Source organism: Gorilla gorilla, chromosome 10 (genome assembly GCF_029281585.2).
Source record: "Gorilla gorilla gorilla isolate KB3781 chromosome 10, NHGRI_mGorGor1-v2.1_pri, whole genome shotgun sequence".
NCBI classification, from domain to species: domain Eukaryota; kingdom Metazoa; phylum Chordata; class Mammalia; order Primates; family Hominidae; genus Gorilla; species Gorilla gorilla.
In genome coordinates this window covers 29,052,680-29,074,523 of record NC_073234.2, presented here as the reverse complement: position 1 = coordinate 29,074,523, position 21,844 = coordinate 29,052,680, and the positions used below count along the sequence as shown (strand labels likewise).

The following is a 21,844-nucleotide window of genomic DNA, read 5'->3' as shown; positions in this document are numbered from 1 at the left end:
ATGGCTGGAAAGTTCAATATTGGGCATCCGCCTCTGATGGGGGCCTCAGTCTGCTTCTACTCATGGGGGAAGGTGAAAGAGACACTTCATGTTGAGAGATCACATGGCGAGAGAAGAAGCAAGGTCAGGGAGGGGTGTGCACCCAGACTCTTTTTAACAACTGGTTCTCATGGGACCTGATAAAAAAAGGAACTTATCCCCAAGGGAGGGCATTAATCTTTTCATGACCCAAACAGCTTCCATTAGGCTCCACCTCCAATATTGGGGTTCAAATTTCAACATGAGGTTTGGAGGGGACACACATCCTTGCTCGGATGGACAGACAGCCAAATCATCTCAGCCTTGTTTGATTATTGATGATTTTGCAGCTGTAATAGTTTCAGTAGAAAAGAGGCAAAAGCAAAGATTACAAGTGTTAAGGAGTGAAGTCTGGGGAGGAAATAGGGTCATCAGGTGCCAATTACTTTTTTAAAAAGTTCCCAGTAAGAAGAGATAGAAAATAAAATTACTTTTTCATAGGGGTTGAAAAATCTCTTTGTGATTTGCCCTGGTCAAAAAAGAGTTAATGGTATAAATGCACAGTAATTTCAGAAGCATTAAAGAGTATGTTTCCATGGAAACATCAACCTACAGAGGGAGAGAAAGAGCTAGGATCCCCTGACAGAGAAGGAACAGCAGAGTTCTAGCCCCCACACAGTACAGCAGGGAGAGATGATTACACGTTTCTTTCAGCTTCCCAGTGAAGATGCAATTGGGGTTCATGGTGCTGTCCTCTTGAGGATGAGAAAAGAGGGAAATGGGGTTTGGTTTGAAGAAACTCTTGGCCTCATCTTGCTTGAAACTCTGACTCAAGGGTCAATCTCATTTTAGAATATTGGAAAAGATCAATGGATGTCTTTAACTAAATACATAAATAAATTTGATCTTCCCCAACCTCTTTATTCTAACCTGGTCTAGAAACAGTGCAATAATGTACTGCGTTAGAGTGAAACTTAAAGAAACTCTAGAAATATAAGATGTGGGTTTGACTGATAACTTTTGACCAGCACTTTTGCATTGTGGTTTTTCTCATCTAGATGTATTTTCTTTGATTATGTACACATTTGGCTTCGCAGTTTTCAGATCCATAATATCCCTTTCACTGCCATCTAGTACAAATTTCCTGTACCCTTAAAACCAACCCTACTGTTAGAGATTGTTCATCTCACTGAACTGTAGCCCAGAAAGCTGTTCTCCAGAATGTGCTACAGGAACTACATTAACAAACTCCTTATTGCAAACAAATCTTCCTGTCAGTTCACTTTCTCCATTCCCAGATTATATTCCACTTTGCATCTCTCTCGTTACTCTGGTCTTTCCTTGGGAGAAATGATTTCGTTCCCTATGTGAAAGGATTTTATCTGTATGGTAGGTGTAGTTTATGACTGGGTTTTCTGAAGTCAGAGATATGTTTTTGAATGAGTCAACAGCTTCCACCACTCTCTGTCTCACATACATAGCATGACATGCCTGTCTCCCCTAAAGACATAATCTTCACCCAGGCATCTTGAGTCTTCTCTCTGTTGGAAATGTCCCCCTGACCCTGGAAGACCCTCCCTCCTTTGACCCTCTCCTCCTCCCAATTCAACACAATCGCTTCTATAAATCTTCACTTGAAGAACTCTGCCAACCATTACTGGAAAACTAAATTATAACCTTCTTTTTCCATGAGTGACAATTCCTCATAACTTCCACTCTCCAGCCCTGTAAGTGAAGCCATCACCAACTCATCATATATTCATCTACCATTTTGCCCCCTTTGGTAGAGCTGTTAGAGGGAATTGTGAAGTCAAAAATATGGTAGCTACAGAGGGGGCAGGAACTGTGTGTATGGAGATATTTCCTGTGTGTTGATTTTGTTGACCACCCAATGTGTAAGAGGAGGTAGAGAGAGGCTACAGAAAGGACAAATTGAGGAAATGGAGAAAGATCAAAAGGGAGAGAAAAGCCTTCTTATTCTTTTCCATTGATATCATACCTAGGTCACTTTAGGTTCTTACCCAAGGGCTTCTTGAGTACATACGCTCAGGGTTTCTTTCAGTAGGCCTGAAAGTTCACAGGAAGGAAAGTCTTCCTGCCATAGTTGAATGTCCTAGAGAAATCTTTGCCAGTCATTGTTTACATAGCCCCTGAATAGTTTTGCCAGCCTGTGGGCTAAAATGGATGTCAGAAAGACAAGCCTTCACCTTAAAATTATTAATAGTCGCAAAAAAGAGATAACGTAGTCAGTGATCAGCTAGCCTTTGATCTGCCTTGGTATTTTCTCTGGGAAGGTCTCACCACTTAGTTTTGATAGCCTACCTACTCTGGGCTGCATTCCAACATACTGAACACCTAATCTCTGGAAGAAGAAAGGAATTTTATTCAGTGTTTTAAGAAAGTGATTTTAACTTATATACAGCATGGAAATATGAACTAAAAGGAAAAATAATCCAGTGACAGTAACATTATGCAGAAAAGCTACTTGGTTTCTTCTCTCTGGGGATTTCTACCTTTCTAACATAGTCTAATAAGTCTGGCTTTCCTGTAGCACCTTACCAGGTCTCACCTATAGTAGAGGTGACTAAGAGTCGTGAGCATGAGCACAAGGAGGAATTTCATTTTTCGTCACTGAGTTCTGTGCATAGAGCTAAATGAGAAGCAACTTTGGTATTCTGCACATTTGATTAATTGGCATCAAAAGGCAGCCTCGCTAGTTCCCTAAGGAAGTGTGGTACCTTCACACATAATCAAGAATGTGTTCTCTCCAAAGGGATTTTAAAGAGAATTACATAGTGTTCAAAGCAGAGATCTGGGAGGTCAGAAGGGGGATCATTTTGAGGAATCATTTATTCTAGACTAAAATTATGGAGGTATGAGCACATCTTTTGCCTTCCTTGGAAAGTGAACTTTATATCGAAGTGGTATGATTTAGTGACTGCCCACTGCAAAACACCTCACAGGGGTAACTAATCATAGTAAGAACAAAACAAATATTCCCAAGCCTTAATAGTTCTGGATGTTATAGGAATGAGAGAGAATATACTGAACTGGTAGTATTATGGAAAAACAGAGATCCAGGAATTAGGAGACCCAGACTCAACTAAATGGGCCGAAGCATGACATCATTGTCCCAAGCTTCAGAGTGTTCAGCTCTAAATATGAACAGTTAGACTGTGATCCAAAAGTCCCTTCAAATGCTAACTCCCCTGACACCCAGGCAATGTAAAAAAATAGGTAATAATAATAACAACTAATACATAATGCTTACTCTGTGATAGGGAGAATTCTAAGTCTTTTATATATGTTGAGAGCTTGTTTGGAGGTTCTAGAATGGAAGCCCAGCTACTCACATACCCTTGACTGAAGACCGGTCCTCCTTTATCGGGAATGGTCATCTTCTTCCACTGAGCCTGCAGCTTAGGGACGGATGCACATGGAGTAGTGAGGGAGGAAGGGGACACCTGCGTAGCCAGACAGATCAGCTGAATCAACCCTGGCAATCGATGGATTGACAGATGCCGCAGCCAGATCACCCTCACATCCCCTTTATATATATTGAAACACAACAATCCTATGAGATAGGTAATATTATTATTTATATTTTTTATGGTGAAGAAAATAAGGAAAGAGAGGTTAAATAACTTGCAAGACCACACAGCTTCAGAACTGGTGGGTGCAGGATTTGAATGGACACTGTGACTATTACACTGTTTAAGAACTGTGCCCTTGTTCTTAAACACCTCGCTACACTGCCTGTTGCAGTATGAGTGTGTACGTGTGTTATACACACTGTATTCTTTCCCTCTTTACTTACTGTTTCTCCCCTTTATTTTCTTTCTATTCACCTCTCACCACTAAGCATTTTGGGGCATTGTCCAGATTTTTTTCATTCATTTGAATGAGAATATCTTACTAATGAGAATGAGTTCCTCCATTTCATCCCAGATGGACCCGTAGGTAAGTCTAGAGAGCATTGTTCCCCAGCCATGGCCTGCCACATTGACCCTGCTTGGTGAAAGGTGGCATAGATAGGAGGTTATCACAGCTGGTGACAGAACTCCTTAAAATTCTCATTGCTTTGATAATTGGCCAAAGATAGCATCTTTCTGGAGGGAGGTTAATGTTCTCTACCTTCTTATATCAGTCCTCCTCTGTTTTCTTTCATTGCAGATTAAACTAATTCATGGTATTCAGTTGTGAAACAGAATCCAGGTAATAGCTCTCTGAAATTTTTTATTGTCAGGCCAAGGGGGCTGAAAGCACTTTTTCTTCATAATAGATGGTGAATTTACACATTGCCACTTACACCTCTAATGAATTCAGTTCAGCCCAAACTACTAAGGGGCTAAAGCACAATTCTCACCACCAGTAGGAGATAAGAGGTATATTAAATTTGTATCAATCACTCTTCAAGATACTTTAATATCTCATTAACTTAACACCACTAATTTAGAATTTAAGATACTTTAATATCTCATTAACTTAACACCACTAATTTAGAATTTAAATAACAGTGATATGAACTAGCCCAAACTTGAACATTTTATGATTTGTGAAGAATGGTTTGCAAAATAAATTAATGGCATAAACACCATTTCAGAGAAAATGTGTAATCCACTGGAAGACAAACTTTTTAACCCATCTCAAGTAATCATAAACTAATATTACAGTCTGCTCTTTAAATTAGTTATTCCTGAGCTTCTCTACAAGGTATCATTTTGCCTAAAAGAAAAGAACAGCTTAGGAAACTGGCATTTCTAATTATATTGTCCAACCACAGAGTTGTAATATTTTTATATATGACATATCTCAAAGGAATCATTTAAAACTTCTTCAAATCCTTCTTCCTTAAAAAGAGGACATTGTTGACCAGATTGTAATAATCTTGCCTGCCATGTTGACCACGCTAAACTGGATTAATCATTTTGGATTTATTTTGATAATTATGAATTTCTTAGCTAGGAAAAATTCAGAAATTTCTATTTAGTCTATCTAAACTAGAACACTGAAAATCTAATTTTTAAATATCTTTGCCTCTTTTCTCCAATACCAGTCTGTAATTAGGTAGCTTTTAAAAGTTTTTAAGTCCACTATTTCTAATCCTTTGGGAAATTGTTTTTACTATTTCTAGAGGTATTGTGTATAAATAATCATAATTTCTAAAAAGAAACTCTAGTCTTTCAAAAGAATTGTGTTTTCTCCATTCACATGGTAGAGAGTAATAACAGCAGCTAATAATAACAGAATTATAGCAATATTAATAAGAACAGTATTAATCAGATGAAATGTGAGGTGATAAGTTAATTTGCTTCACTAGAGTAATCTTTTTTACTATCTATATGTATCCCATAAAATCATGTTGGATACCTTACATATACACACTAAAAACTATTTTTAAAAAAGAAGAAAAGAAATGTAGAGATAAACAACAGGTCAAAGGATCCTCCCTGTAGCTTCTCACATCAGACAAGTAAGATGGTATGAACCACCTGTTTTATAGATGAGGAAGCTGAAGGCTTTAGAAGGTGACACATGCATGATACAAAGTTACAGAGTTACAGCTTTTCAGAGCCAGAAAACTGCAAAAAAAGAGGGGGTCAAGAATTTGTCTCTTGCCTGGAACTGTGTTCTTTTATCACTTTACTTTTAATAGCTAGAGAACAAAAATGAGAGATATGAAAAACCGCCACTTTTTAAAAGCATGGTGGCACACGGAAAGAACACCGGACTAGGGGTTAGGACACCTGGGTCCTATTCTCAGCCTTGTCATCTAATCACAAAAGCCCTGCTGGGCTTTGTCTGTTTCATCTGAAGATGAAAAGATTGGATGAAATGAGATGCTGTCTCTTCTCTTATTGACACATTAGCAGATATTAATTTTTAAAAATCTAGTGCTTGTAAAGACATACAGGGTAAAGTAAATATTGTAGTTCTAGGGCTGTTGGTTGGCTGGGAAAATTCTGGTAGAGCTCCTTCGAGTGCCTCCCACTCAGGGTATGCTGCTAAATCATTGCTGTGGGTATCAATGTGGTGCAGTAGATGAGCTTGGAGTGGCATGGCCAAAGTGAGAGAGACAGAACGGCTCTTTAACCTTAGCCTGATCCTATTAAGCTCACTGCGGTGTGACTTTGGCCATATAAAGCAAATGTATTGGCTCTGAGCCCATCAGGATTCTGAGGCTCTTTCTCAACAAGCAGGCAAGCAGGTAAATTAATCATCTAAGATAGATTTTGTTTTATGCAGTCTGTATTAGGGATCTATATAGTCCAGGATGTGCCATGTGATTCAAGAATGCTAAAATGCACATCTGGAGCTCTGTGGAACTGATTTTACTTCACTTGGTGATCATGGAAGGACCCTGAGCTGAGAGTCAGAAGACTTCAGCTCCAGTCCTGAACAGGCAGGTCACCTTGGCAAAGTTGTTTTGCATCTTGGGACCTATTTTCTCCTCTCTAAAATGAAGGTTCTCCATGGATAATTTCTAAGTTCTCTCCTAGTTTTAGCAATGTGAGATTCTGTGTAATATTAGAACTGTATGAGGCAGACCATCTGGTTTCTTAAGGTTCAAACTACATTCTAGAGACAAATCAAGCAATTTAAAATACACACACACACACACACACACACACACAACCTTGATGGGACTTCCAGGGGATTTGAGTCTCATGGGCAGAACTTCTGCATTTGGCTGCCACTTGAAGCAAAGCTTTTTGACTGTGTACCTGAGGATGACATGTTTGGAGAGAAATAGAATAGCTATGGCATCTCTTAATTATAATTTAACCCTTTACCCAGGATTCACCCATGAACGTTTCGAGGTTCTAATTAATATTAAAAATCGACAAAGTACAGCCAGATCCAAGGGTAGTTGGATATTTTCAGGTCTTATGGAAAGTTAAATTGATTAATATAGCCATTTGATCTAGTTTAGCCTCCATATGTAGAAGCCAATCTCCATTTTTCAGATGTATTTCATTGATAATTGAGTCTTGTTAAAATGTGGTTATCACACTTATTCACTGAGGTTTAAAATCAAGCAACTTTCTTGCCTTTAGACACTCAAATTATGCTAATATATTCTTTTTCTGAATTTTTCCTATTAAATAACCTTATATTTGTATTATATTTTATATAGTTTTCCTATCCACTCTTTCATTTGATCATCACAACAGACTTCTCTGATAAGCTGGAAGTAAAATGATGTCTCCATTTTAGAGAAGAATAACTGAGATTCAGGTGCCAAGATCACATGTCTAGAAGTGACCACACCCCCAATTATTTTTTCACACTTTTCATTACCAATGAATGGATGGGTTTGTTCTGCTATTCAGAGGGCATCTTGCTCAAGGCTGATGTATATTTGCAAGCTCCTCACTAATGGCTAAATGTTCTCACACCACAAGAAATTACTCATGAAAACACAGTGTGAATGATTAATCTATATGCTGCTGACAGATATGAATGATGAAAGGATACTTTGGAGAAGAATATTTTGTATATTGTCATAAAATTTTACTAATGTTTTTGATAAGTGTAAAATATGTGCGGAGTGCTTAGGTAGATAAAATGAACTTAGAGCTGGAAGAGGAGGAGCACCCCAGAAAGAGAACAATTTCTAAGGAAAATCAGAAGGCGCTGGAACAGGAATAGCCAGAAAAATTTACAGACCAATTACATTGCTCATGAGTGTGATTTATTTTCTGCAAGTTCAAATTTCTCAACTTGTACACCTAATTCAATGCTGTCCCCTTCAAAGAAGTCATCTTGAGAGGCTATATAGTTATTCCATTGATGTTGCTTATTAATTGAATTATTTTTGGAACTTCTCTTTTGTAATTGCCTTCTGAAATAGATACTTTCCTTTAAATATTCTTAATGGTGTTTTAGCTAAAGGCAGAATTATTCAGCACAATGTCTGATGACAAGGTGGATGCTTAAGCCAGATAATTTATTTCCCTCCTATCCTTCTTCTTCCTTACCCCTCTCTCCTCCATCTCTCTCTTCCTTCCTCCCACTTTTCCTCTCTTTCTTTCCTTCCTCTTTCCTTTTCTCCCTTTTTCCTTCTTTCCTTCCTCCTTTCAAAATAGATGAGACCAAATTGTTTTACATGTCTCATAAACTTTATTTGAAGACTCCAGAAATTATTCAGGGTCTTTGTAGTAAGAATACATTTTCAAGTATATTATATTGGTGCTTACATTCTAGTTTGTTGGTTTAAAATATCCTGTCTCATGGTTTTGTAATTATATTCTATGCAATGAATTCTTCAGGGCCTTTGGCTGGAGTGTTAGAGTCATTGCAAACTATAAGAGACCTGAATATTACCTTCACACTAATGATGGGCTTGGGTGAGCAGCTCTGGGCTGAGAGCTGAGGAACAGGGCAAGAAGTGGAGCAGATTGAGCACTGAGTTGTGTTGGGGATGCTACATGTCACTGAGTGGAGGTGTCTGGAGAGAGCAGCCAAGGTGGGATGGTAGAAAACACGAAGCCATGGCATATGAGGAATATGTAAAGGCCTTGGGATGCTAAGTCTGATGTTGTATATGAGAATCAGGCTGGTGTCAGGAAAGGACATGAAACTGGAGATATTGCTTAAAATGTTACTTCTGCTCCCAATTAGCTGTGTAACTGTCATACTGGACCCTTGTTGACTCCAATAGCGATGGCACCATATCTGAAAGGCCTAAGAAGAGACCCAGAGATAATGAATGAGACATAGGATTTACTGGGGAAACTTACATACAAGGACAATCCAGTGGTGGTGGGCTGGACAGGAGAACAGCTACCATTTGTAAAATGCATGTAGTTTATATAGCATTTTCACTTAGCAATGTTCACCTAAAGGTTCATTTAACCCAAAACAAAGGGCTCTGATTCCCTGTATGGCCTGCATTCCAGCAGATGAACTGGGGGTTTAGATGTCCTTCATAGATAAAAAGTGAATCTCTGGGTTGGCTATTCCAAGATTTCTTAGCTTAGGACTCTGAACATTTTTCTTAGACAGTAGGGTCATTCTCAGGGTATGCATAAGTTACTGCTGTCAGGTGCGTCTGCCATACAATAACATTGGGAAATAATTTAACCTCCTTATGCTTGTTTTTTAATCCATCAAGTTAAAATTATAGAACTAAAAGAGTTTAACAGGTCTTTAAAGAGTAAAATTGATTTCATAAGGGATGTATGATAAATGTCTTCAAATACTTGAGAAACTCTCATGTAGAAGAAGGATTAGACTAAGACTGTAGAATCTCTAAAGAGGAAACAGGTATCAAAGGGTTGCAGGGGAGGAGGTTTCAGCTTTAAGTAAAAGAACTAAGTAGCCAACACCGAGATGCCTACCTTGAGCCCAGAAGGTGCCATTAAAAGTTCCCCATCAGTGAAAGAATTCAAGAAGAGCTGAGAAGACCAATATTATGATATAGAAGGGAAGCATAAACTGTAAGAAGTGGTAGGCTAGTTGATTGTGAAAATCTCTTTCAATTCTAAGATTCTAGGAATCGCTACTCCTTTGGGATCTTCTGTGTTCTTGATTGCATTTGTGAAGCTACACAGGACCAGGGAATGACAGGCTTAAACATCCCAGGTAGTTCTGGAAATGAGAAGTGATCCATGAGGGTTTGGTTCATGCTGCATAAGCATCATTAGAATCACCAGAAGAATATGCATCCTAGCAACCTTGTTGTTTAACCTAATGTTACCTGGAAGAATCAAAGAAGATCTCCCAGTTTCATTGAATGAGAGGAGTTAAAAAAAAAGTCTTCAAGCTGCCTCCTTTAGCATCCTCACTGCAGTTACAAGATACCCCTTTTGCTTCTTAGCAGGGACACGGTCTCACAAGCAACATTAAGCCCAAGGCTCCAGAGTAACATGTCATATGAACACAGAGCTAATCATTATTGATTCCTTGGGCCATTATGGTAAAAGGACATTAATTACCATCAGTGCAGTTGCACTAATGCAGTTGTAATGAGCATGCCTTTGGGAATTCCCAGTGAAGGGACTGCTCATCAGATGACAGCAGCCAGAGGGGAAAAGGGTGGGCTGAGGTGAAGGTGTCCAGGAGGAAGACAGTTTCATTGGTCTGACTCTAGTTACCTCCAGAGTTTCTGCTAATCTATGCACAAGTAACCAGAGCACTCTGTGAAATCCCTTTCCCACCTTTTCCCATTCCTTAGTATTTTATGTTCCCTATACATTGTGTAATAGCCCTGATTTCCAGATGCATCCTGTCATATCAGATCCCTGCTTACTGTACTCATCTCACAACTCTTAGAAGTATGGGCTTGGCAAGACCTTAGCAAGAGTTAAAGAGTATGTGCGTATCTCTGGGATAGAGGGAGACTCTAGGCTCCTATATGCCACCTCTCTTAGCAGAAAGTTGTCTTGGTACACTCCTACTTTCATTTCTTATCTCTACCACTTCCAACCTTTAATCCACCTTTGTTTTTCGATAGCAATTGTTAGCACTTAATGAGACTCTACTATGCACCAGGCCACATGGTAAGTGGTTAACCTAAGTTATCCCCTTTAAGCCTTACAAACCTAATGAAGTAGGTCCCTTTATTAACCTAGTTTTCACTGATAGGGAAAAACACAGAGGCTCAAAAAGGCTGAGTAATTTGCTCAAAGTCATACCTCTAGACTGAACTTAAACCAAATACCTTTTTAAAAATTTTTATTTTTAATTTTAAGTTCTGGGGTACATGTGCAGGATGTGCAGGTTCATTTTATAGGTAAACTTGTGACATGGTGATTTGCTGCACCTAGCAACCCGTCACCTAAATATTAAGCCCAGCATGCATTTGCTGTTTTTCCTAATGCTCTCCCTCTCCCCACTTCCCTGCCTACAGGCCCCAGTGTGTCTTGTTCCCCTCCCTGTGCCTATGTGTTCACATTGTTCAGCTCCCACTTGTAAGGGAGAACATGCGGTGACCAAACATCTTTTGTTTAAAATTTTTATATTACTTTTTCATGTGATTCCTACTATGTGAAAACTTGGATGACTCTATTGCATAATCAAATGGGAGTTCAAGGAGTACCAAATTTGATAATGGTATCTGTATTTCTATTTACTCGTCTGTCTCCAGCCAGCTTTCTCTCTATATACCTGACTGCCTTGTTCATGGTATACCCTCTTCATACTTTTAATCTTCCTTTTATTTTATCTTTACAGGTATCTGATCAACGTCACTTTTGAGGGGAGGAATTTGTCCTTCAGTGAAGATGGTTACCAGATGCACCCAAAACTGGTGATAATTCTTCTGAACAAGGAGAGGAAGTGGGAAAGGGTAAGACACGTCTTTGACAATTCTTGAGCAAAGTAGAGTAGAAATGTGAAATTTTGCAACACAATGAAGGAAAGTAGTCCTTTGGCTTTTGTCCCTAGACCTGTGGAGCAAGGGATCAATACCTTGATACACAGGAGAAGCCATTTCTCAAACTTGCATGTTCATTTACTTGCTATTTTTGTTAATCAAGAGATTGTTTTCTTTGTGTATTACCATTTATTGTTGATAATTGCATTGCTGTCTGAATCTTGACTTTGTTTTTGTGGAAGAGTATGTGTGTACAATATAACATAATTTGGTGAAGAAACTGAATTAGTGGTATAGTTCAGGAGTTGTGTCCTAGAGAGCATCTGGGAAGCTTATAAAGACGAATTTATGAGAAGAAAGGTTTAGACTTATTGTGATTGAAGGATTCACATGCAAGGCTCTGCTCAATCTCTCCCACTGCCAGTTGATCACAGTGTTTGAAATTCTACCATCAGAAATTAATTTCTGTGGGCACCAGACTGTCTAGGTCCAATTCCCAGCTCTATGTAGGATCTTAGACAAATCTCTTCACTACTTGATGCCTCAGTTTTCTCATCCATAGAAGGAAAATAATAATAATAGTACCAACAGGTATAAGGATTAAGTATATGTGAAGTATTTAGAAAGGTGCCTGGTTCCTAGTAAGCACTCAATTAGTATTACAATTTTTATTATTTCAGATTCCCAGTTGAATACAAGTATTCCTGAGAGTAATGTCATCACTGATTTTTCTCCAAATATGTTCTGCAGTGCTCTTGTCTCTCAAGACATTTTGCTGAAAAATAGTTTTACAGATACATAAGGTTGGGAGATGCTACCTACTGTTTCTCACTCTAGGAGAGTCTTGGAACATACTAACCCTTGGAAGTTCAGAGGTGTCTTATAGCAAGGAAACATCTTTACTTTTATTTAGAATGGAATTTCCTAAAATTATTCTACCTCGAGACCCCTTTGTTCATGATATTCATATTCTGTGAAAACATGTTGGGAAACTGATTTAAGACAACTTCCACAGATTCCATGGACCAATTGGCTGAGAATGGGCTTCAAAATGTTAGCATAGTTCTGCCTAGAATGGAAATCCAGCTATATATTTCTAGAGAGAGTTACCAGAAAATGAGGCCAGAGATAAACTTCTTGAAATTCACAACCTCATCACAGAGAGCCCTGGACAGCTAGTTATGTGAATGTGTGAATGCTCACCCGAGAAACTAGGCATGTGTGGCGCAGGCAGTAGAATCCAGGATGTAATTCTTCAAGTTGAAAGACCTCAATCTATCGTGCATTTTCTTTTATCAGATAGGGCGCAATTATAAGGCTTAAATTATGCCAGCTTTTTATTTAATCTTATTCTTTTGAGACAGGGTCTCATTCTGTCACTCAGACTAGAGTGCAGTGGTGCTGTCATAGCTCACTGCAACCTCAAAATCCTGGGCTCAACCTGTCCTTCCAGCTCAGCCTCCCAGGTAGCTGGGACTATGGGTGTGTGTCACCATGCCTGGCCAACTTTCAAATTTTTGGTAGAAATGAGGTCTCACTATGTTGCCCAGGCTGGTCTTGAACTCCTGGCCTCAAGTGATCCTTCTGCCTCAGCCTCCCAAAGCACTGGAATTAGAGGTGTGTGCCACTGCACTTGGCCTGCCTGATGTTCTTGATTAAAGTTGCCCTCCCTCCACTGAGTTATCATTTGTTCAGAAATGGTTGTTCCCTGGGCTTCTGCTTTTCACTACAATCAAGCTTCTTTCACTGCTGCTGTAGAGACGTCATAATTTAAGAAATGTTCTGGGCTCTTCATGTGTAACAGGCACTTCTGTCTGTCTCTAGAAGAGGAGCTATTAATAACTGAGGCTTCATAGGTAGCTCATAAGATGTACAGAGGGGGCAGCTTTCTTTGCAGTAGGCTCACAATTACTGTCTTAAGCAGGAGGAGGCATCTCACAACAGCCTTTTCTTAAAGAGACACCACTCACCATCAGGTCATATTGACTCCTCTTCTTGAGTCCAGAATCTGAGGCCTGCATCCCCTACCCCTTTCTAGAACTAGACCCTACTTCCTAGGGTTTGGATCCCTTCCCTCACCAATTCTACTTTTATTCTAGCTCTTGAATTTATTCTTTACTTTATATATGATCCAGGGACTATGTGATAATTTTTTAAATGGGCCTCCTTGTCCCTGGTACCTGCCTTTACTCCTTCAGATTAGTCCAAAATATGGCTGCCAGAATGAGCTTCCTGAAGCACAACTCTGACTGTGATGTTCCTTCTCTGCCCAAAGCCAACTTGAGCCTTCTGTGGTTTATGGACTGGGGCTAGACTTGATCTGTTCTTGCATTCAAGGCTCTGGTCTGCCTTCCAAGCCTTTATTCTCCTCCTCATGATTTCCTGTCTTACAATTAAGCTACCCTGGGCTTCTTCTTGTTCTGAGAATGTGCCTTTGTAGGTGCCGTCCCCTGTACATGTCATGATGTTTCTTCCTAGAATGAATTATCCAATTATATAATCATAACCATCCTTTGAAACCCAATTAAAATGTTGCAGCTTCCTCCCCTCATCTTTGACTGAGATAAAATCTCACACTCCCTTATCCCCTGTAGATTTTGTCCATATGTCTGAGGTAGCACCCATCACATCTGCCTCTTGTTAGAGTTGTCCATATGCAAGCTTCCAAAGGGCAGAGGCTGTGTCTTTAGCTCAATTGTGTCCTCACAGCAACCTGTAAGGGCGTATTTCATAGAGCAGTTCAATAAATATTTGTAGCATGTATGAGAATCATTACATAATAAAAGAATCCCAAAATCTACCATTAAGAATCCAAGTTCATGTTGTTGCCCTTGATACGGTAGCTGTTGTTTCGTGGGGAGGGGCAGGAGAAAATCTTTGTGTAGATTGAATTTTTGTAGATCATACTTTACATGTACTAAAGGAAGTTGCTATTTAAAGGAATTTTGTGGTTAATCTTTTTGTAGGGCATTTGGGAGGGGTTGAGATAATAGAATAGAACATTTTCATATCGACTCAATTAACCCAGGGAACACTTTGGAAGATAGATGTCTAGTGTTCATTGAGGTCATAGAGCCATGTAGCTCCCCAACTTGAAGGCTCCTATTAGGGCTCACCTGTGGGCAGGGAGGATGGCAGGAGCCAGGTGTGGCTCCAGGGAATGGCTGGGTTGTGGTGAGATTGCATCATGGAAAGTTGTATTGGTCCTTCCACTGTTATCCTCATCCCCAGGACATCATCCTCAAGATGCCTAATGCTGCTTCAGAAAGTCCCCTTGGTCCAGGGAGGATTTAGTGTCAGTGGACTCCAGGGAGGCAGGCACCAGGGTGAAGATTCTACAGGGAGGAGTTGAACACTGGACAGATAAGCAGGGGAGGAATGTGGGTTTGTGGAAGAAATATGGGCTACAGATAGGACTGTCAGCCACTGGTCAGGCCACTAACTAGCCATGGGACCTGCTTTTTTCACTTTTCTACATTTTTCTTTTCTCATCTCTAAAATGATGGCATGGGACTAAGAAGACTTCTTGGGTCCTTTCTAGTGCTAACTTCTGGGACTGCAAAATCTCCTTGCAAATAAATAGCAGATTGGAAAAGAAATTGGGTGAGGGATGGAACACACAGGAACCTGAGCTTGTTTTGAAGGGCATAGCTCCTAGGACATATTTGTCATTCCTGTCATTTAAGTAAATATTTCTCCAGAAAGGCCCTCCTAATGACCCATGATGAGGTAGTCACCCCATCACACTGTCTAACAGTAGATTTTAATTTTCCTGAATACACTCATTATCTGGCATTTTGCTTACTTGCTTGCTTGTTTGTTTATTGCCTGCCTCTTCACACCAGGATGGATGGATGCTTCCTGGGGGCAAGGACCTTGCTCACCTCTGTAATTCTGACCCTTCAGAAGAGTGCTTGCCTTCAGTGTCTGGACCACTCAAAAGATAATTGCTAAATAAATGAAGAATCTGTATGCTTAGGAGAACTAGAATATTGACAAGCTATTTCACTTCTACCCTGAAAGTCTCCCATTTAGACAGAAGTTTACTGGAGACAGCATGGGAACAGGTGACTTCCCTTCCTCTCGAGTGAGCACCCCAGTGCCAGGGAAGGACTTGGGGGGAATTGTCAGGGAGGCCCAATTCCCAATGGAGTCATACATGTGTGACCAGCTTTTAACAAGGCATCTCGGGTCAAGGAAGATTAAGTTGTTGGTGTGAACCATGTGATACGACTTCCCAATGTTCCTTTAGGTTCCTAAAAGTAGTCCCAATGCTACAGTCTTACACATTTTGTTCTCTTGGGAAGACTTGAAGTCAACACAACATAGTCTATGGTTTTGGAAATCAGAACTGAGTTCAGTTCTCCATGTTGCCATTTATCAGCTAGTGATGGATACTACCTGAGTTTGTAACATAGGGTTTTACATAAGGCTGTTGTAAAGATTCAAAGAGGTTTTACAGTCAAACATCAGTGAATAGTCACTGAAGCAGTCAGTCTCCAACAAGTGTCAATTGGTAGTCAATACCCTTCTTGTGTAATTTTTAAGGTAATATTTGCACATGGTAAAAAATCAAATGGCACAAAAGAGTACCCAGTAAAAAGAAAGTCCTCTTCTCGTCTATGACCCTTTGCTTCCCTCTCCAGAGCAATGCTGTTCCCAGTCTCTGGAATCCTCCCCAGAGCAATTGTTATTGCCAATTTCTTATGTACTCCTCTGAAAATACTCCAAACATTTACAGATTTGATACATTTACCCAACTACTTTAATAACAAAATGAACAGTATCTGCTCTTGTGAACCTTTAATGGGATCCTATGTAAGGAACCTCTTGGAGGCTTAGGGGGCTAGAATAGCAAAGAGATCTCCGGATCAGAATTTGATTCACAGAAAGCCAAGGACATCTCCCTGGTATATAGGAATGTGGAGAAGGACATTTAAAAAGAAATATTTTACACACACATATGCATGCAGACATAGCATGGTGAGTTGGAAAGGGTAGAAATGGTGAAAAAAAATCATTGTGTGCAGACTGGGCTCATTTGTAAGGCTCCTAAGTGGGGGACAGCTGCATAAACTTGCTTTAAAAATAGTCTGGCACAGAGATGCAGTTCCAACAAGCTTTAAGGCTTCTGTCTCTATCAGAGCCTCTCATGATTTGCTTCATTGCTACTGCTCTCTGCTTCCATTTAATCGTTCCTAAAATGGTGATAATAAAAATGAAATGCAGTGGGGGTGTGCTCTGAGTAATGACTTCAAGAAATGATGATGGTGCATTTTTGGGCTCTGAGATGTAAACAGACCTTAAAGGGACTGTCTGGGTCAGAATTAAAGGAGAATATGTAAGATTTGCACCTCTGCTTATCTTTTTCAGAAAGAGACAAGAGGGTGTTTTATAAGCCCACTCCCTCTTCCCTGCCTCCACCTACCAGAAAACTCCCTTCCTTATGTAGACTAAAAACATTTTCAGTTTGTGTAGATCTTTCTCTGGACTCCCCAAACCTGTTTCCATCTATGGCTTTCAACTCTGAGATGTCACAGCCACATCCACCAGTAAAGGAGAGACTAGAAATGAAAGTGCATGGCACACAGTTTTGAACCCATGATAGTACTCAGGAATTAATGGATGGATCAACTGGAGGGAAGGAGTGCAACCAAACCGAGAAAAGGGAGACCCCCACAAGAGCTGAAGCAATGAAAATGTAGTAAAACAGAATGCTCCGCCAGTATCTGCAGCCTGGAATAAATAAGACAGGCTAAGGGACGCTGTGTCTCTGGTGACTTCGTGTCCAGAAGGTAGCACCAACTCCTGGGTGTGGGGGCTCTGTGATCCTAGCCCCTAAGGACTATGGTGATCATAGTCCACAATGATCAAATCAGTGTTTATACAATAGAGGTCAATCACTACCTCTATTGATATTACTTGAAAGCTTTTGACTGGCAAAATAAAACAGCTCCTCCATCCCCGCTCATGCACATTCACTCACTCAGAAGAAACTGGCACATCTGTGTGCCTCTCCACTATACCTCTGTGCCTAGCATGGTGTGAGACATCACTGAGTAGGCCAGTAAATGCAGTGTTGGTGACTGCTTGGGCACAGCTGGACAGACTTTGTTCCACCTCCCAGCCTCAGAGGAGAGGCCAGGGGATATTCATGCTCTCTCCAGGCTCTACAGAGGGCATCTAAGGGGGTGAAACAGAAGCTCCTCATGGCAAGTGTGTTTATTCAGGATCTCCTGATACCACCGTTTGACAACATGCTATTTTTACTGACTTTGAACTGAGTACTAATACGCATCATTGGATTAAGGGATTAGAAGACAGGATCCATGGAGAAAGGCTATGGGAATTGGGGTTGTTAAGGGAAAGAAAAAAAAGGCAATGAGGTGATGACTTATTCTCTTTAAATGTATGAAGAATAATTGTACCAAGTGTGGAGATCAGCTGTTCACTTTCTCCTCTGAGACACAACCAGAGTGAGTGGGCTTAAGATCAAGCAGAGAGGGTTTATATTAGCTAAAGGGAGAATTTCTTAATAGAGAGAAGTGTTGAGTACTGGAACTGTTAACAACACCAGGGGATGACTTTGAAAGTCCTCAAAATTGTATATGTCCTTGTCTCTCTGTAATGTACAGTCCTGTGCAAGCAACAATGCGTGAACTAAATGGCTTATCCTCCCTATCTCCCCACCTCCCCTCCCTCCCCTCCCCTCCCCACCTCCCCTCCTTTCCCTCTCCACCTCCTCTCCCTCCCCTTCCAACCTCCCCTCTCTTCCTTTTTACTTCCCCTTCTTTCTTTTTCCTTTTCCTCCTTCATTCCTTCTTTCCTTCTCACACATAATTATTAAGCACCTACCATGAGCCAGGGACTGCCCCCACAAATTTGTATGGTAGCTTTCCTGGTGGCTGGGAAAAACAAAACAAGTACATTGCAATAAAAAAAGTGCTTGTTGTGATGTTTAACATTTCTATAAACTAAGGTGATTTTTAAATCTTACTATTTGATACCATCTAACATTGGGTTGATGTTCATTAGTAAAGACTCCACTAATGTGTATTTTACTTACGACAATGACACGGGGCCACTGGATTACATATTTTGTTGTGTTTTTCTGAGTTGTGATTAGTGCAGACCCTCACATCCAGAAGTTTCCTTGTTCACTGAGCTCCAAGAGCCCTGGCCCATCCTGTTTGACTACACCGTTCTCCAGGGTTCCAGAAAGAGATTACAGGAGGCAGCCATGGAGAGGAGGAGGTAGAGGTGTGCTGTTAATCCCTAAAGTCTCAACACTGCTGTAGGCTCAGTCCAAAATGTCAAGCTGCTACTCCCATGCACATTTATGAAATAATTCAAAGAGAAGAGCAGGATGTATTGGGGGAATAGACTTTGGAATATCATTTCAGAAAGGCTGGTTGTCTTCCAGTGCTTGTCAACAGCCACTGAATGAAAAGGATAAAAGGACAAGATAACCTTGGTTGACTTTACTTTTGAAACCTGTACATGCTGATGGACAGAGAAAGCAGAACTGAATTCAGAGACTGAAGAAGTGCTGGCCTAACCTTGGCTTCAGGAAAAACAGTGAAAAGGAAAGTGTCCCCAAAGCCAAAAGATGGCTTTCATCCATCTCATTTAAATGTTATTGAGATTTTTGTTTCATGACAGTTATCTGTGGTTTGTCCCTGAGTCCTCTAAACAATTTTTTTCTAATTTTTATGTTATAATGCTTTTCCAGTACTGGTGTTGAAAGAGTGGTAGAGAGATGAGAAAATTCTATGTTTATATCTAGGTTAAAAACAACATTTATGATTTTCTTATTATGTGGGTAATTAATGTTTATTAAAGACATTTGAGGGAATAAAATAAAATTTACCCATATCTGCACCTACAAAGAATTAGCAGTTATATTTTAAAATTTCTTTCCAGTGTTTTTTTTTCTGTGCATTCTGTGTGTACACTATAATACAATACAGAATAATACAACAGAATTGGGATCTTAATGTATGGATAATTTGCAATCTACTTTTTTCTCTTCCTAGGATATTGTGGACATGTTCCCTTTTTATTAAGTGTTTTTCAAAAGCATGAAACTTAATGCCGAATATTACACTGTAAGAATATAACATGCTTCTTCAAACTGGTTCCCTATGATTAGACATTCATATGCATGTTAAATAGAAACTCTGGTTCTCATATGAAAATAATTTCAGAGTTGGTGGTCTAACTTTGATGCCATAAGATTGCTTTTTAAGGTGAGAAGATTTGGCCCCTTTTTTTCTTATCCAATGTCCCTAAATGTTAAAAATGAAAACCCTTAATTTGGGAATTGGTTTGTTTATATCGATTCTGCAACAATCAGGGGACACATATGCAGTCTGGTGGAAGGCTGTCCTTTGTTATTTCGGGTCTGCTAGGAGTCCCAGAGGGTTTTCTCTTTTTGATCTTCTCATACAGTGTGCTGCCTTCTAACTTTGTTGAGGTATGTATTTCTTATCTTTGGTAGTTACATCACAGAGAATGGGGTTGTCCATGTGTTCCATGTCTGTCTGCATTTTTCATCATATTGGTTTCATTTTCTTGAAAGTTGAAGGCTTGTAAAATTCAGACTCACGTTCCCAAGGAGTCATATGACTACTGCTCAGTATGAGACCCTTTCCAGCGCTGTTTCTATTCTGTGGTTCATACATGACCCAGAAGGGAGAGAGCAATGCCCTTCTTTCACCAGTAGGGATAGAACATACCTGACTTGCTGCTATAGCAGTATACTATAAAAATACCTTTACATATTTTTCACCAAACAAGCTACTTTGTGCCTACATTAATAGCATATTGACTTTAGCTAAGACCTGAAGTTTGGCATTAAAGCTATAATACCTGATTGTCCTTCATATGCAAACATGCCTTTATTGATCTAGCACCCGAAGATCTTATGCGTTGAGTTTGTCCTGCAGTGATGATGGATTTGTACCAGCCATGCACAGGCTGTATCTCCACGATACCTATTTATGAGAGCTGGCCAGAAACAGGGTAGAAATAATTCATGTATACAGGAAGAGAAGCTCTGACCTTGGCATGTTAACTCTGCCAAGCAGCCTGTGGTACAAACATTTTAAAGGAAGTAATAGCCAACAACAACAAAAAAATGAAATTTAAAAATAATAAAAGCTATTAATAAAAACCATGAACATAAATTTCCCACAGCAGCCATAGCATTCAGATTATTCAGGGTGATTTTATAATTTTCTCTATTAGGGTTATTTCTGCTCATAATTTGGTGAACCTTTTAGTTTATTCTGACAGAGATGTCTTAAGGTGGCTTGCTTAGGAGCTTTTCTACTTTCCTTCCACCCTCCCTCTCTGTTCTGTGGCCAGGTGTCCTTCACTGTCATATAGGTGGCCCATTGCTAGTTTTACAGGCGTTCCAGGTCTTAGTTCTGTCAGCTAGCTGTTCTGAAGGTTTAAACTTAAAGCAAATCTGTGCCAGGGGAATGGTGAGAAAGAAAGTATGACCCTGGAAGGAGAAGAGTGCACATAGAAGGCAGTCACTGGGGAGGGAGTGATGGACCTCGAGGGGAAAGAAGCCCGTGCTCCACTGCCCTATTCTCCAGGTGCACACCACATTCCTGCTCACACCAAACTTCTGGTGGATGCCTTTCCATGTTTTTCTAGCTCAAGCGTTTGCTGTCAGATGTCTTCTGAGGTCATCATCTTTGACTCTTCCTGAAATAATATGTACTCATTTTTCTTCATCCATCCCATAGGAAAGGAAGTTTGCTGGCAAAGGAACAGAATATTCCCTTTGAGGTAAAATTCATAGTGAATATTTAAGGCACCTCAGCATTCTCTTTATAGAAAAGTGAACACAAAATTCCATTTTCCCTATAGGATCTGGGAAAGACATATAAATGATCAGACAGTCTAGCCTGGAATTAAGGGACATTAGGAAGATTTGGCCATGAATATATCTGACTTTTATGTAACATGTTATTAGCAATGTTGTTAATGGACAAATGTAGCATATATGATCCCATTTTGATTCCTATTAAAATGTTGAGAAATACTTGTACATGTAAGTAAATTGAGGATCAGAGAGGTCACATGATTTTCCCAAAGTCACATAGCTAAGGAGTGGCAGAGCTGGGTGTAGACATTTACATCCAGCTCCATTTGTGTCCAGTGTGCTTTTTGCCTCAATACATGGAGTATAAGAGTACAACTAGACTAATGGGGTCCAAATGTAGCAATGTCAATGGGGATAAATTCACAGACGAGAGGACAAGTCACACTATAGAAATATGCAGACCCTGCTACTTGAGTTTTAAAACTACGTGTTAAGAAATGGTCCAGCATCTGGGGTGGAGCTGGAGGTGTGGAGGCTGGTTAGCCCAGACTGTGACTGGCTATTTCAGTGTAACATTTTTCTGTGATTAGCAAAAATAGAAGGAAGAAAGGAAGGAAAGGAGAGAGGGAAAGAAAGATAAAGGGGGGAGAAAGCTTTCTTGTATCTTT

At 39.9% G+C, this 21,844-nt stretch overlaps 1 protein-coding gene across 2 annotated transcripts in view; it reads left to right on the top strand.

Annotated features, from left to right (window-relative positions):
- GRIN2B (glutamate ionotropic receptor NMDA type subunit 2B) overlaps positions 1–21,844 on the top strand; it is a 442,738-nt gene that overhangs the window by 296,385 nt on the left and 124,509 nt on the right. For both annotated transcript variants that reach the window (XM_055358714.2, XM_055358713.2), the window contains one exon: positions 11,197–11,311. In XM_055358714.2, the coding sequence (XP_055214689.1) occupies positions 11,197–11,311 (115 nt within the window). The remainder of the gene's footprint in view (positions 1–11,196; positions 11,312–21,844) is intronic.